This window comes from Carcharodon carcharias, chromosome 13 (genome assembly GCF_017639515.1).
Source record: "Carcharodon carcharias isolate sCarCar2 chromosome 13, sCarCar2.pri, whole genome shotgun sequence".
Classification (NCBI taxonomy): Eukaryota; Metazoa; Chordata; class Chondrichthyes; order Lamniformes; family Lamnidae; genus Carcharodon; species Carcharodon carcharias.
In genome coordinates, this window is record NC_054479.1 from 56792839 (window position 1) to 56808037 (window position 15199).

General features: G+C 40.9%; 1 protein-coding gene across 1 annotated transcript in view; it reads left to right on the forward strand.

The window, feature by feature from the left end:
• ppil2 (peptidylprolyl isomerase (cyclophilin)-like 2) overlaps positions 1-15199 on the forward strand; it is a 415520-nt gene that overhangs the window by 127789 nt on the left and 272532 nt on the right. The window contains exon 8 of the mRNA XM_041202829.1: positions 420-509. Coding sequence (XP_041058763.1) covers positions 420-509 — 90 coding nt within the window. The remainder of the gene's footprint in view (positions 1-419; positions 510-15199) is intronic.

Sequence of the window (15199 nt, forward strand, 5' to 3'; positions counted from 1 at the left end):
CCTGACATTGGTATTTTCTTGCGAATTGTTTCAATGAGTGCAAGACAAAAAGCTTTGACAAAAAAAAGTCTCTTTTTTTCAGCCATATTTTGGTTGTTTGTGATTTTGGTCTTGCTTCTCTCTCCTTTTCATTTCCTTCACCATTCTTTAGATGAAGAATAAATCTAAGGCTGGCACTACGAAGTGAATAAAATAAATTGTAAAGTTTCTGATTTGCTGGAAGCTCAGTTGTACCACATCAGGAAGGAATCGAATTTTGTGTTTCATGGCAGTGATTGGACAGCATTCATTGAAGTTCTGCGCAGTGGGAGGAATGGGCACTGTTGTTGTAATTCTGTGCAATAGCAGAGTTAGAAGAAGAATATTTTAGTATTCTAAGTGTTCAAAAGCTTTTTAGTTCCTTTTTTCTTTTTAATTAGGCTGTGGAGCAGTTGAATATTAAGACCAAGTGTTACAAAGACCTTCTTAATGATGAACCCTTCAATCGGCAAGACATCATCACATTGCAGGTACAGAGTTTTCCCTTTTACATTCTAGAGTCAGTATCTATCTCAGTAATTGGGCAGTTCTTCATTATGCAAGTGCTAGCTTTCCATTCTGCATTATGCAAGTTTTTAAATAGACCTGCTGTTTCCACACCTTATAGAAGCATAGTGTGTCTTGTTGCATTAAGGTTGTGAGTAGAAGAGAACCCATGAGCATAGGAAGTGTAGGAGCCAGGAAGAAAATTACACCTGAATTTATATATTGTCTTATGATGCATCTCAAAATGCTTCACATATGTTATACAATGAAGCATCTTGAAGTATAGTACATGCTAGTATGTGGTCAAATGTGGCAGTTATTTTGTGTAAGCGATATCCCGCAAACAACAATGGCGAATAATCTGTTAATATACTTTTGCTCCTTTTTAAATGAGGGAACACACCGGGCACTGGGAGAAATCTTTTCCTCAAATAATCTTATGAGATATTTACCATTCCCCTGCACGCCAGTCAGCTAGGGTCTTATTTTAATGTCTCGCCTGACAGGCAACACACCCTTCTGCTGTAGTGCACAGGTGTGGAATTTGAACCATAAGTTTCAGGGAAAAATGAGTGGCTCCATCGATGGCACAATCTTACACATCCTGTCAGCAAACAAGGTGGTGATGCTACTGACTGGGGAGAGAGGTAAGGACAGCTGCAATGTTTCCATGGGATTTCAGACAGGATAGTCATACTCCCTTCTTGATCAGCTAGACTGCTCCATAGTTAATGAGAATATGATGGATCTAATTTGGAAGAGAACTTCAAGGGACTAAATGGCTTTTATTTCTGAGTTTAAAATATCTGAAATTTTTTTTCAAAAAAGTCAAAGCTCACCTATTTTTTATTTGCTGTTCCTTTCATCTACACTTCCTGGTACTATAAAGCATCATTTGCTGCTGGTAGTCAGGCAGTTTCTAGATTTCTGCTGATGCTGTTTGGGCTAGTCATTTGAAGAGATGTATTGGTGATTCTCAGGCTATGGTTTCCCTATTGCTGCAATTCTCCAATGTACTGTGCCACATTCTGTCTGCAATTTTATGAAAAAAGTCAATTTTATTTGTTTCATCTATTCTCTTCCAGAAGTCCACCATTCATAATGTGGCATCTATGCTGTTAAATCTAGTTTCTGTAGAAGGCAAGATGTGACAATAAAAGGCTTCCCAGGGATCTGTACTGGGACCTCACTTTTCACAATATTAACATATTAATGACTTGGATGAAAAAATAGAGAGTTGTACGTCCAAATTTGCAGATGACAGCAAATTACAGGGCATAGTAAGTTGCGTAGATGCGAGCAGAAGTTATAAAGGGACGTAGACTGAGTAAATGGGTGGGGAAATGGCAAATGGATTTTAATGTGGGAAACTATCAGGTCACCCACTTTGGATCTGGAAAGAAAAATTGTAATACTTTCTTAATGATGAGAGACAGAGCTATAGAGAAGCTGTTGTGCAAAGCCTTGGTCAGACCCCATCTGGAATACTGAGTTCAGTTTTGGGCATCATACTTTGAGAAAGATATACTGGCCTTGGAGGGGGTACAATGCAGATTCATCAGAATGATGCCAGGGTTTAAAGGGTTAAGTTATGAGGACAGGTTCCATCAATTTGGCTTGTACTTAGTTGAAGGTTGAGGGGTGATTTAATTGAGCTATTTAGATTTATTAAGGGATTAAATGGTGTAGGTACAGAGAAACTATTTCCTTTGCTGGGGGAATTCAGAGCAAAGGGGGATATTGCTAAAATCAGAGCAAGATTATTTAGGAGTGAAATCAGAAAGCACTTTTTTCATACCAAGGGTAATAGATATCTGGAAATTGTTCTCCTAATGGCTATGGATGCTGGGACAATTGAAACATTTAAGACTGAGATTGCTAGATTTTTGTTAGGTACGAATATGGAACAACTGGTGATAAATGAAATAGAGAAATGGTTCATTATTCTTTACATTTATGTTATAGCTTCATCACATCAGAATTATAACTATATGTTGATGAGGAAGAGTTTTCTTTTAAATTAAAAAGTAATGAGATAGCATGTAATTAGACTGTGTGCTGATAAATCTGATTTTTGATACCATGCACTTCAAATTATTCAGCATATATCCTAGGTTTTTCAAGAAAAATGTGTTGTGTGTGTAATGGACTATAACATGCACTTCACCAAACTATTGCCATCCATCCCTTGATCTGGAGCTCTGAGCTTGGTTTCTTGATCTTAGGAAGTCCTATACTGCAGATTTTCAAACCATTAACACCACTGCAATAAATTTTGCTGTGGAAGTGAAATCTTCAGGGATGTTTTGTGACTTTTAAAATTGAAACTCTTCTGTCATCAGATTTTGGAAAGTCATAAAAAGAAAATTGCATGCAAAATCAATTTAATAGTTTTTAAGATAGCCCTTGAGGATTATAATACATGATTCCTAGCACCAGTGCAAAAATATGAGAACAGCCTTCCAAGCAAAATGCTGCATATGCTGGAAATCTGAAAACGGCCTCAGAAAAGACAAGTTAGGCAACACCTGTGGAGAAACAGAAATCACTCAGTCGATATTTAGGGTTAAAGACCCTTCTTCAGTGTTGTGATCTTGGTAGAAACCAGGAAGGTTTTTATATTTTTTTGGAAATCTGAAAACCCAGGTATTTACAAAACAATGAAGCCAGATAGTTCATGGTTTAAATCAAAAGAATTTTAATAAACAAAAATCAACAGCATGAATACTAATAACTACACTCTATCTTAAATAGTCAGTAACTAAAAGTACAATGAACACAATTAATTATTCTCTAAACTTCACTCCTTAAGTCAAATTTCCTTCTTTACCCATTTGACTTAAACCCCAAAACTGAGGTCAAATGCTTATCAAAAATGGGAAGATTAATCACTTGCTTTGAGTACTACTTTGAAGATCTATATCAGGATTGAGATTTCATTGGTCTTCCACTTACTTCTGGCTAGATTTACCTTTTAAATCTCCTCCAGTTGTCCCACAGTTGTAGACTCCAAGTTCAACACAGGCATTGCTAACGTCTTGAATGCAGCCACATCAGGTCAGAACCCTATTGGTTCTGATATTCTTTAACTCTGGAGTTTTGCATCTCTCCCTCTCTGAAAAGTTTTAAACTCTTTTAACCAGCACCCAGAATTTGAACTGAAATCAGCTGGAAAGAGATGGTCCCTGCTCGGCTACCAGTTTATTCTAAATTCAAAAAGTCTGCCTGAAACAGACCCAACACTCAAGCTATTCCCCATTATAATTAACTTCATGTTGTCCCTTTTTCTGTTGTTTAACTCCCAGATAATTTGGTCACATGATTAGTTGCTGGAAGCAAGGCGCTTTATCAAAAATCATCTCCCAGAGAAACCTAGTTCTTAAAGAGATCATCAGTCTTTCCAGAAAGTCTGTGTGCATCTTTCAAATACAGCTCTGTAATTCTTATTAGTAGCTAACAAATTGCATTCATCAGTTTAGCTTATAATTTCAACGCTACACGATTGAATGAAAGATTTTGTCTGCTTCCCAATGCTCTATAGAAGTGGGTGTGAAGACGTCCTGGAAATCACACTAATTAGGTTTTAAATATAATGATTCTTCTGGAAGGACGCAGAGTGTAAAATTGCATGCATTCTTATCCTGATAGTCAAGGAATAAATAATTTGCTTGATGTGGATGGAATTAACTGCTGGCACAGGATCAGATGCTTTATCATCTATCTATATATATATATTTTTTTTTTTATATATATATATATATTTAAAAACAGCTGTTGCAACAGCCAGTGACAGCTCGATTGATGCCGCATTTGTGGTAACTGGACTTTCTACTTTAATGAAAACCTGTTCTATTTAAGGTGCAAGAAGTTTAGACACTGTCAATCTGTCAATAGATATCCTGAAGAGAATATCCTCAGGATTAGAAGAATTTAGACAACCTGGCTCCTGTACTGTAAAAACTGAATTGGATCACTGAAACAAAAGCAAAATACTGCGGATGTTGGAAATCTGAAATAAAAACAGAAATTGCTGGAAATACACAGCAGGTCAGGCAGCACCTGTGGAGACAGAAACAAGGTTAATGTTTCTGGTTGACATCTTTTCATCAGAACTGGCAAAAGTTAGAGATGTATTAGGTTTTAAGGAAGCATGGAGGCAGGGAAATGAGAGATGGGAGGGAACAAAAAGCAAGGGGCGGAATTTGTAAAATTGTAAAATGTGGTGAGCCATTCAAAAGTCCTTTGACTCCAGTGGACTGGAAAATCCACCAGTGTCAGGGGCTGTAAAATTCCACCCTAGTTCTGATCAGATGGAGAACAGGAGTTATTAAGTGGTAGAAAGAATAATGATGCAAAGCAGAAGTGGATAGTAATGGTGTAAGCAAGGAAACAAAAAATCGGCCTAGAGGAGATGTAAATGCGATTTTGGTATTTCCCATTTTTCTGTGTGAAAAGGATTGTTTTACAATGTGGAATATCTAATAGGTAAGTATCTCTGTACAAAATTCCCATGGAAGCTGCTAGGCAAGGCACTTTCATGACTGTTAGATGGAGCAAAATTAGAGTTCTGGAGTGAACCTGCCTTTGTTTGAAGCCTCATAGTAATAAACAGGCAAGTGGCCTGCTGTCAGTCTTCTGTTGATATTCTTAAACTGATTCTTAGGTACACTTAAGAATGGCACAACATGACTCTCCCTCTTATTCTCATCACTGGAAAATTGGTTCATCTCCACTGAGCATCTGAGATTCAGAAGACAGGGACAGAATTTGTATGCACAAAGATGAATCCTCCCACACTCTTGCATGCTACCTCAGAGCTCTACAGTGCTCTGGCAGTCATTTGAGAGGTAGGTTTATCTAATTTAACAGTGGTATGAAAGTAGAACCCAACACTGGACTGGACTCTTCAATTTCCTCTGCATCATATACAACACAAAAAAATAGCTTGTGCATATATGATTTAACAAAAAAAATCGAGATTCACTTTTGAGTATCATTTTGTGTACCAGGCTGAGGTTCGGAAATATTCCTGCTAAATTGATTTTGCTAAGACAGCTTCTCCTCTTTGCAGTTGGTGGTGTTTGAGTTGACAACCTTTAGATCAAACTAATTTTGATGTATTTGTTTCCAATTGGATTCTCATTCTACTTGAATGTTTTCACCCTCACATTAATAGACACCCAGTTGCTGAAGCATAACAAAATCTGTACAAATGCAGTGAGGATGAATTGTAGTGGGTGGTGCATATCTGCCAGGCTGATGTGTGAATTATCTCTATTTCTTACACTAAGCTATTCAAACCAGTGTTGGATAATCTTGTGAGGAATGTGCTGACCATCCTTCTTCCAAATTAAAAATAAACTTACTGTAGCATTCTTACTATTTCAAGGCTGGCATAGCTTGAGAAACTTTAGAATCATTTTTGCTTTATTTTGGAAATGTAGATATGTGTTCTAAAAACAAAGGTGGCCATTTTAAAAAAACTAACAGTGGCCTTTTACTGAATGGGCTAGCCACTGCTTGCTTTTGATTTAATTAGGCTGGAAAATACCATTACAATCTGAGGTGCTCTGCTGTCAACTTGCTCTTACTATGAGAGAGTGTTGGGACAGGCCTTTTAAAGCAATTATATTCTCACTCCTCCAACTGTGGCAGCTGTTAACTGAACAAAAATCACTGGCAATACCTTTTGAGTTTGACTCCCAATAGACCCAAGGCGAGAAGGTTTTAATAGGAAATCAAATTTATAAAAGTTTTATAGTCAAATCATTGATCTTTCCCATCCTTTTGGCTCTGTTAATATCTCTTTTTGATAATGGGTAACTGTTGTTGATATAATTAGATGAACTAGCCAGAAACATTACTAACCCTATAAGTGTGAGAGAAGTATATTTGAAGCACTTTAGGATATTTCTGAGACATGACGAGGCATAATAGTCTTTTTCTTTATCGCTGTACATACAGAGTCATTAAACCAGTGCTTTGTCAATTAACCTGTGTAATTCAGGGAGCTCAATGGTTGTGGATGGTTGGACTCCCATTTTAATTCTTTTTGCCAGTGTAAACATCCAGGAAGACATTCATTTATATTTTCTGCAGTTCAAATTTGTTTTTGGTCCAGTGTTCTTTTTGTATAAATCAGAATCTTAAATATGTCAAAATGACGGAGTACAGGATATCCTAAATAGGTTAGTAAGAGACGGCAAAGAGACACAAGACTCCTGTTTGTCACTTACCAGATCTCTAGGACCACTATTCCCTGACCAATTCAGCTCTTTGCACATCGTGTATCACAGATTGTTTTTCTTCTTCCTTTGTAGAGAAGAGGAAATGGTTGTCTTTTTTTTTTAGCTTGCACCAGTACTGCACCCTTAAATTATCAGTTTCTTGCAGAACTCCTCAAATCTTGACATTCTAATGAACATAAAGAATTTTTTTTAATGGAACTGATTACAACCAATGAAAAACAAAGACCCTTACACCCACCCGTAAAAATACTGATGCAGAAGCTGCAAGAAAGAGTATAAAAGCTGGGAAGTCATGCTGCAGCTGTGTAGAACCTTGGTTAGGCCACACTTGGAATATTGTGTGCAATTCTGGTTGCCACATTACCAGAAGGATATGGAGGCGTTGGAGAGGGTGCAGAGGAGGTTTACCAGGATGCTGCCTGGTCTGGAGGTTATTAGCTGTGAGGAGAGGTTGGAGAAACTTGGATTGTTCTCACTAGAGCGAGGGAGATTGAGGGGCGACTTGATAGAAGTTTAAAAAATTATGAGTGGCATGGACAGAGTAGATAGAAGCTTTTTCCCAGGATGAGAGAGACAATTACTAGGGGACATAGATTTAAAGTGAAAGGAGAAAACTTTAGAAGAGATGTGCGGGGCAAGTTTTTTATGCAGAGAGTAGTGAGTGTCTGGAATTCACTGCCAGGGGAGATGGTGGAAGCAAGTACGATAGTGGTGTTTAAGAGGCAGCTTGACAAATACATGAATAGGATGGGAATAGAGGGATACGGACCCCGGAAGTGCAAAATGTTTTAGTTTGACAGGCAATATGATTGGCGCAAGCTTGGAGGGCCGAAGGGCCTGTTCCTGTGCTGTACTTTTCTTTGTTCTTTGAAAGGGCATGTTCTTAGCAGTCTGTTTCTTTATTACTGCATAGTGTTTCAGTAAGTGACTTAATCAAACTGTTCCATAGAGGAACGTTTTCAGATTTACAAATCTAGTAAAAACTTCTCCAAGACATTGATGCCCACTGTTACATAATGGATAAGGTCCAAAAGGTGCCAGCAGAAGTAACAACTCTTACCGGAAGCAAACCTGTGGCAATAGAAAATGCTGAAGATGCTCAACAGAATAGTCAGCATTTGTTAAGGGAAAAATGGTTTACTGCATTTTGGTAATTTACCCTTTATCAGATATACTCTGAAAACATAACCTATCTTTTCTCTTTGCTGATGCTGACTAATCTGCTTGATTTTCAGTTTTTCATTTTTATGTTGCCATAACAACAGCAGCATGTGTCTCCAGTACTTTAGTGCACACAGACACGGCATGGATATAATTATTTGAGTTAGTGCTGGAAGGCATTACTGGCCTCCCATGGATTTCTCATAACCAATACAGTTGAAATGAAGCACTAAGCAGAATAGAGAGCGAATCTTGTGTATTTGCTACACTGTCTACTCTATCTATTTATTTCTAAAGGTTGAAAGAGATATCAACCTTGGCTTAGTGATGACACCCTCACCTCGAAATTCAGTCATGAGTACGTGAGAAAAGACTGGCAGCCAACATAAAGGGGAATCCCAAAGTCATCTTTAAACATATCAACGGTAAACGGGTGGTAAAAGGAGAAGTAGGACCGATTAGGGACCTAAAAGAGAATTTGCACATGGACAAAGGGGCCCGGGCTGAGGTATTAAATGAATACTCTACATCCGTCTTTACCAAGGAGGTTGATGCTACCCAGGCCATGATGACAGACGAGGAAACTCTGTCACTAGAAGGGTTCAAAACTGACAAGGATGAAGTGTTGAATAGACTGACATTACTTGAAGTTGACAAGGCACCAGGTCCAGATGAGATCTATCCAAGGATATTGAAGGAAGTGAGAGTAGAAATTGCAGGGGCACTGGCCATAATCTTTCAGCCTTCCCTAGACTAGGGGGTGCCAGACGACTGGAGGATTGCAAACATTGAGCCCTTGTTCAAAAAAAGGTCATAGCCGTAGAGTCATAGGGTAAAATCTTACCCATGTTGGGCGGGCTGGGCAGAGGCAGAGCCGATCGCCACCTGCGATCGGCTGAATGCCGCCATTCTACGCAGGTAGGCCAATTAGGGCCCTCCCAGTGTAACATGCGGCTGGTAGCGCTCAGCGCTATCTGTGTGGGCGTGGGGAGGAGGGAGAGTTGGGGCTTGCGCAAGAACACAGCAATCTCCCTGAGGCACAGAACTGCCTCAGGGAGATTAAGTTGATAATAAAGCTTTTTAATAAAGGAAGTAAAAAATTATTTAAACATGTCCCATCATGTGGCAGTGTCACATGCACTGGGACCTGTTTGTGAATTTTGCAAAATTTAATTAATTATTTTATAAAACCTTCAAGAAACCTCATCTTGCCCTTGGATGAGATTTCCTGAAAAATGCAAAGGCCACTTGGTCCCTTCGCCTGCCTGCCAACCTTAAGATTGATGGGCAGCATTGCCAATAACTTCAATTGCTTTTTTAATGGCCTTAACAGGCTGCTAACAGTTCAGTGGGTGCACAGCCGCCTCTGGTGTGCGCCTGCCGAACAAAATATTGAAATGACGCCGGGATGCATGTCCGACGTCATCGCACGTCATTTTAGGCACTGGTGTGTCAGGCCTGTCCCTGCACACTGGCGGCAATATTCTGCCCATAGAGCTATACAACACAGAAACAAGCCCTTCGGCCCATTGTGTCAGTGCCAGTCATAAGCACCAATCTATTCTAATCCCATTTTCCAGCAGTTGGCCCGTAGTCCTGTAAGCTATGGCGTTTCAAGTGCATATCTGAATACTTCTTAAATGTTGTGAGGGTTCCTGCACCAGGCAGTGTGTTCCAGATTCCAACCATCTTCTGGGTGAAAAACATTTTCCCCAAATCCCCTTTAAATCTCCTGCCCCTTACCTTAAATCTATGCCCTTTGGTTATTGACACCTCCGCTAAGGGGAAAAGTTTCTTCCTATATACTCTATTTAAGTACCTTATAATTTTGTACATGTCTATCAGGTTCCCCCCTCAGCCTTCTGTTCCCTAAGGATAAGAATCGTAGCCTATCCAGTCTCTCTTCATAGCTGCAGCACTCCAGCCCAGGCAACATCCTATAGAATCTCCTCTGCACCCTCTCCTGTGCAATCACATCCTTCCTATTGTGTGACGACCAGAACTGCACACAGTACTCCAGCTGTAACCTTACTGGCGTTTTATACAGTTCCAACATAACCTCCTGCTCTTATATTCTATGCTTCGGCTAATAAAGGTAAGTATCCCATATGCCTTCTTAACCACCTTATCTACCTGTGCTGCTGCCTTCAGGGATCTATGGACCTGTACACCAAGGTCCCTCCGATCCTTTGCACTTCCTAGGGTCCTACCATTCATTGAGTATTCCCTTGCTGTGTTAGTCCTCCCAAGATGCATCACCTCACTTCTCAGGATTAAATTCCATTTGCTACTGCTCTGCCCATCTTACCCAGCCCATCTATGTTGTCCTGTAATCTAAGGCTTCCTCCTCACTATTTATGAAACTAATTTTCGTGTCATCTGTGGACTTACTGATCATACCTCTTAGATTCACATCTAAATCATTAATGCACACTACAAATAGCAAGTGTCCCAGCACCGATCCCTGCGGTACACCACTCGTCACAGGCTTCCAATCGCAAAAACAACCTTCAACCATCACCCTCTGCCTCCAGCTGCTAAGCCAGTTTTGGATCCAATTTGCCAAATTGCCCAGGATCCCATGGGCTCTTACCTTCTTGACCATTCTCCCATGAGGGATCTTGTCAAAAGCCTTAGTAAGGTCCATGTAGACCACATCAACTGCACTACCCTCATCTATACAACTATCAACTCCTCAAAAAATTCAATCATATTTGTTAGACATGATCTCCTGCTGACAAAGCCATGCTTATTATCCCTGATTAATCCCTGCCTCTCCAAGTGGAGATTAATTCTGTCCCTCAGAGTTTTTTCCAATAGTTTCCCTAACACTGATGTTAGACTCACTGGCCTGTAATTACCTGGTTTATCCCTTCTTGAATATGGTACCACAGGTTGTAAGGATCAGCCCAGCAATTACAGATCAGTCAATTGAACTTCAGTGATGGGCAAGATTCTAGAACCAATTATTTGGGATAGAATTAGTAGTCACATGGAAAAATTTGGGTTGATAAGGAAGAGTCAGCATGGATTTCTAAAGGGGAAATCGTGTTTAACTAACTTACTGGAGTTTTTTGAAGAGGTAACAGAAAAGGTCGATGAAGGTAATGCTGTTGATGTAGTGTACATGGAATTTCAAAAGGCATTTGACTCAGCATCACACAACAGACTTGTAAGAAAAGTTACTGCTCATGGAATAAAAGGGACAGTAGCAACATGGACACAAAATTGGCTGAAAAATAAGAAGCAGAGAGTAATGGTCAATGGGCATTTTTCTGGTTGGAGGAAGGTTTGTAGTGGAGTTTCCCATGGGTCAGTATTGGGACTTTTGCTTTTCCTGATATATATTAATGATCTAGATCTTGGTGCGCAGGGGACAATTTCAAAGTTTGTGGATAATACAAAGCTTGGGAGTATTGTGAACTGCGAGGAGGATGGTGTGGAACTTTAGGAGGACATAGACAAGTTGGTGGAGTGGGCAGATAGGTGTCCAGTGAAGTTCAATGTGGAGAAGTGTGAGGTAATACATTTTAGTAGGAAGAACATGGATAGGCAATATGAAATAAGGGGTGAAATTTTGAAGGGGGTGCAGGAGCAGAAAGACCTGGGTGTATATGTGCATAGATCACTGAAGGTGGCAGGACAGGTGGAGAGAGCAGTTAATAAAGCATATGGTATCCTGGGCTGTCTTAACAGGGGCATAGCACACAAGAGCAGGGAGGTTATGCTGAATTTATATAAGACACTCGTTAGACCTCAGCTAGGATATTGTGTAAATTTCTGGGCACCATATTATAGGAAGGATGTGAACACATTGGAGAGAGTACAGAGGATGTTTACAAAAATGGTTTCAGGGATGAGAAACTTCGGGTTCCAGGGATGAGAAGCTTCGGGTTCCAGGGATGAGAAACTTCGGGTTCCAGGGATGAGAAACTTCGGGTTCCAGGGATGAGAAACTTCGGGTTCCAGGGATGAGAAACTTCGGGTTCCAGGGATGAGAAACTTCGGGTTCCAGGGATGAGAAACTTCGGGTTCCAGGGATGAGAAACTTCGGGTTCCAGGGATGAGAAACTTCGGGTTCCAGGGATGAGAAACTTCGGGTTCCAGGGATGAGAAACTTCGGGTTCCAGGGATGAGAAACTTCGGGTTCCAGGGATGAGAAACTTCGGGTTCCAGGGATGAGAAACTTCGGGTTCCAGGGATGAGAAACTTCGGGTTCCAGGGATGAGAAACTTCGGGTTCCAGGGATGAGAAACTTCGGGTTCCAGGGATGAGAAACTTCGGGTTCCAGGGATGAGAAACTTCGGGTTCCAGGGATGAGAAACTTCGGGTTCCAGGGATGAGAAACTTCGGGTTCCAGGGATGAGAAACTTCGGGTTCCAGGGATGAGAAACTTCGGGTTCCAGGGATGAGAAACTTCGGGTTCCAGGGATGAGAAACTTCGGGTTCCAGGGATGAGAAACTTCAGCTGTGAGGATAGATTGAGGGGTTGGGATTGTTCTCCTTGAAGTGAAGAAGGCTAAGAGGAGATTTCATAGAGATGCTCAAAATCATGAGGAGACTGGACAGAGTAGATCGGGAGAAGCTGTTCCCACTTGTAAATGGATCAAGAATGCACAGATTTAAAGTGATTTGCCAAAGCAGCAAATGTGACGTGAGAAAAATCTTTTTCACACAATGAGTGGATAGGGCCTGGAATGCACTGCCTGGAAGTGTGTTGGAGGCAGGTTCAATCGAGCTTTCAAGAGGGCAATAGATGATTATTTGAATAGAAACAATGTGCAAGGTACGGGGAAAAGGCAGGGCAATAGCACTAGGTCATAATGCTCATTTGGAGAGCTGATGCAGACATGATGGGTTGAATGGCCTCCTGTGCTGTTAAAATTCTGTGATACTGTGATCTAATGCAGAACTGAGGGAGTGTTACATGTCTGGTGAGTTAACAACTCATCAATCCACAACACCTTTAAAAAAAATAATCTCCCCATTGCTGTTTGTGAGACCTTGCTCTATCCAGATGAATAGACTTGGTTGTAAAATAAAAGTATATTCACCTGGTACTGCTTAGAGTATTCATGTTGTATAGGTAGGTACCCAACATCCAACAGAGTGGATGTTGGAAATGTTTCCCCTAATGGGAAAGAATAGAACTAGGGGATACAGTTTAAAAATAAGGCGTCTCCCATTTCAGATGGTGATGAGAATTTGTTTATTTCAGAAAGTGGTTAGTCTGTGGAATTTTCTTCCCCAGAAGGCTGTTGAGACTGGGTCATTGAATATTTTAAAAGCTGAGTTAGGTAGATTTGTGACTGATAAGGGAGCCATAAGGTAAAGGGTAGACAGGAAAGTAGAGGCCACAATCAGATCTGCCATGATCTTATCAACATGGCCTACTCCTGCTCCTAATTCGTATTGCCCCAAAACACTCATTTCTCTCTAGAAAGAATTATAAACAAACTAATGTATTCAAAATCCAGAAGTTAATGCTCATTGGCTGCAGACCACTGGCTTGAATTTATTGATCAGTGGACTCCTGGCAACAATGTTTTAAATTTGTGTCTAGAATATAAACCATGAAATTATATTTTTTTAAAACCTTATACCCCAACAAAGATAGTACAAATTAGTCACTTTGTAACAGAGTAGTCACTAGCAAATGTAACTATTGAAATATCTAAGTTGTCCTTTGAGACATTTGACTGGAGGAATTAAAGGGATTAAATGGATAGATTTCTGAGACCCAAGAAAAATAGCCAATCTTGAGAGTGTGGGAGCTGCAGGACTATAATGTAATGCACAGACTTAATGGTAACTACATACAATTTACCAGTAGAGTTGTAGCCATTCCGTTCTGCCAGTAATCTGTCAATGTGGGAAACTATATATAATTAAGTTATAGGGCTTGCTCATTTTCAGCTCTCCACAGTCCTTTATTTTAAGAGGCAATGTAGAGTAAGTTCATAATTCCTGATCTAACATGCATGTTTACATGAAGTTTTAGATGGTCTAAAATCTGACATAAAGCAAAGGTTTCTTATCACCTTCTGAGAAGCCCACTTAATACAGGCCCAAATGCAGCTGGAAACTCCTGTCCACTCACATTTTTCATCCTTGACATAGCTATATGGCTAGAGATATCTAGGGCAAAATTTTACAGACCTTTGATGGCATGTTTGAAGGCAGGGTCCCCATAGAATTCCCCAGCTGGCCTTCCCACCACTCAACCTCCTGACCGTACCCCCCCCACCCCCACCCAATCTATCTGCAATTTTACAGGGAGTGGGTGGGACCTTGAGTGGCCCGACTGCCCTCACCCCAGTGAGGCCCTTATATGACTACTTAATGGCAACTTAGGGTCCACTTCCCACCTAGCCTTAATTTTGAGACCGAGGAAGGATGTCGGACCGGGGAAAGCCTGGCAGGTTAGCCTGCTCCAGCAGAGGCAGGAAAGGTTGTGGGGGCTCTCCATCTTGAGCCCCATTCCCAATTGGAATTGATGGGGTGGTCTGCAGCCAATGAGCATTAACTCCTGGATTTTGAATACAGCCATTTGTTTATAATTCTTTCTAGAGAGAAATGAGTGTTTTGGGGCAATACGAATTAGGAGCAGGAGTAGGCCATTTGGCCCCTAGGGCCTGCTCTACTGTTTGATAAGATCATGGCAGATCTGATTGTGGCCTCTACTTTCCTGTCTACTCTCTTTATCCCTCAGGTGCTCCATTCCTCCCCTGGCCTTTCTATCATGTCCTCACCCTCCCGCTTCCATGGCATCCCCTTCTAGCCCCGCTGCAACATCTGCCCTGGTTCTGGCACTTAGACTTGTGGGACTGCCTGTTGTCCCAGAAGTGGCTACCCCTGTAGGGACTGCAGAGCTGCCAGCAAATCAGGTTGGCTGGTAGCTCTCTTGAGGTGTGACTTCCTCCCAAGTGAGGGGTGGAGTTCAGATTTTCAGCATCTGCAGTATTTTGCTTTTATCCAGCCAACTAATGTTCCCGGAGCATTAAAGGGCTACTGGGTAGCCAACATCAACGGGGATGCGTTCCCCCTCCGAATCTTCTGGTAGATTCTGCCCCTAAAGACTGTCTGTAGCTAGAGTGGGGAGATTATCTTTAAGTATAAAACATCCTTTGCTGGCATGATGAGGAAGTGAGATGCTGCGGATTTTCATGGCTCCCTACTAGGTAGGTGGTAGCAATTTGTGGCAATTTCTTCAGATTTATTTTTCCCTTCCTTGCTGCATACTGGTGCCAGATTTTTACAAGGCT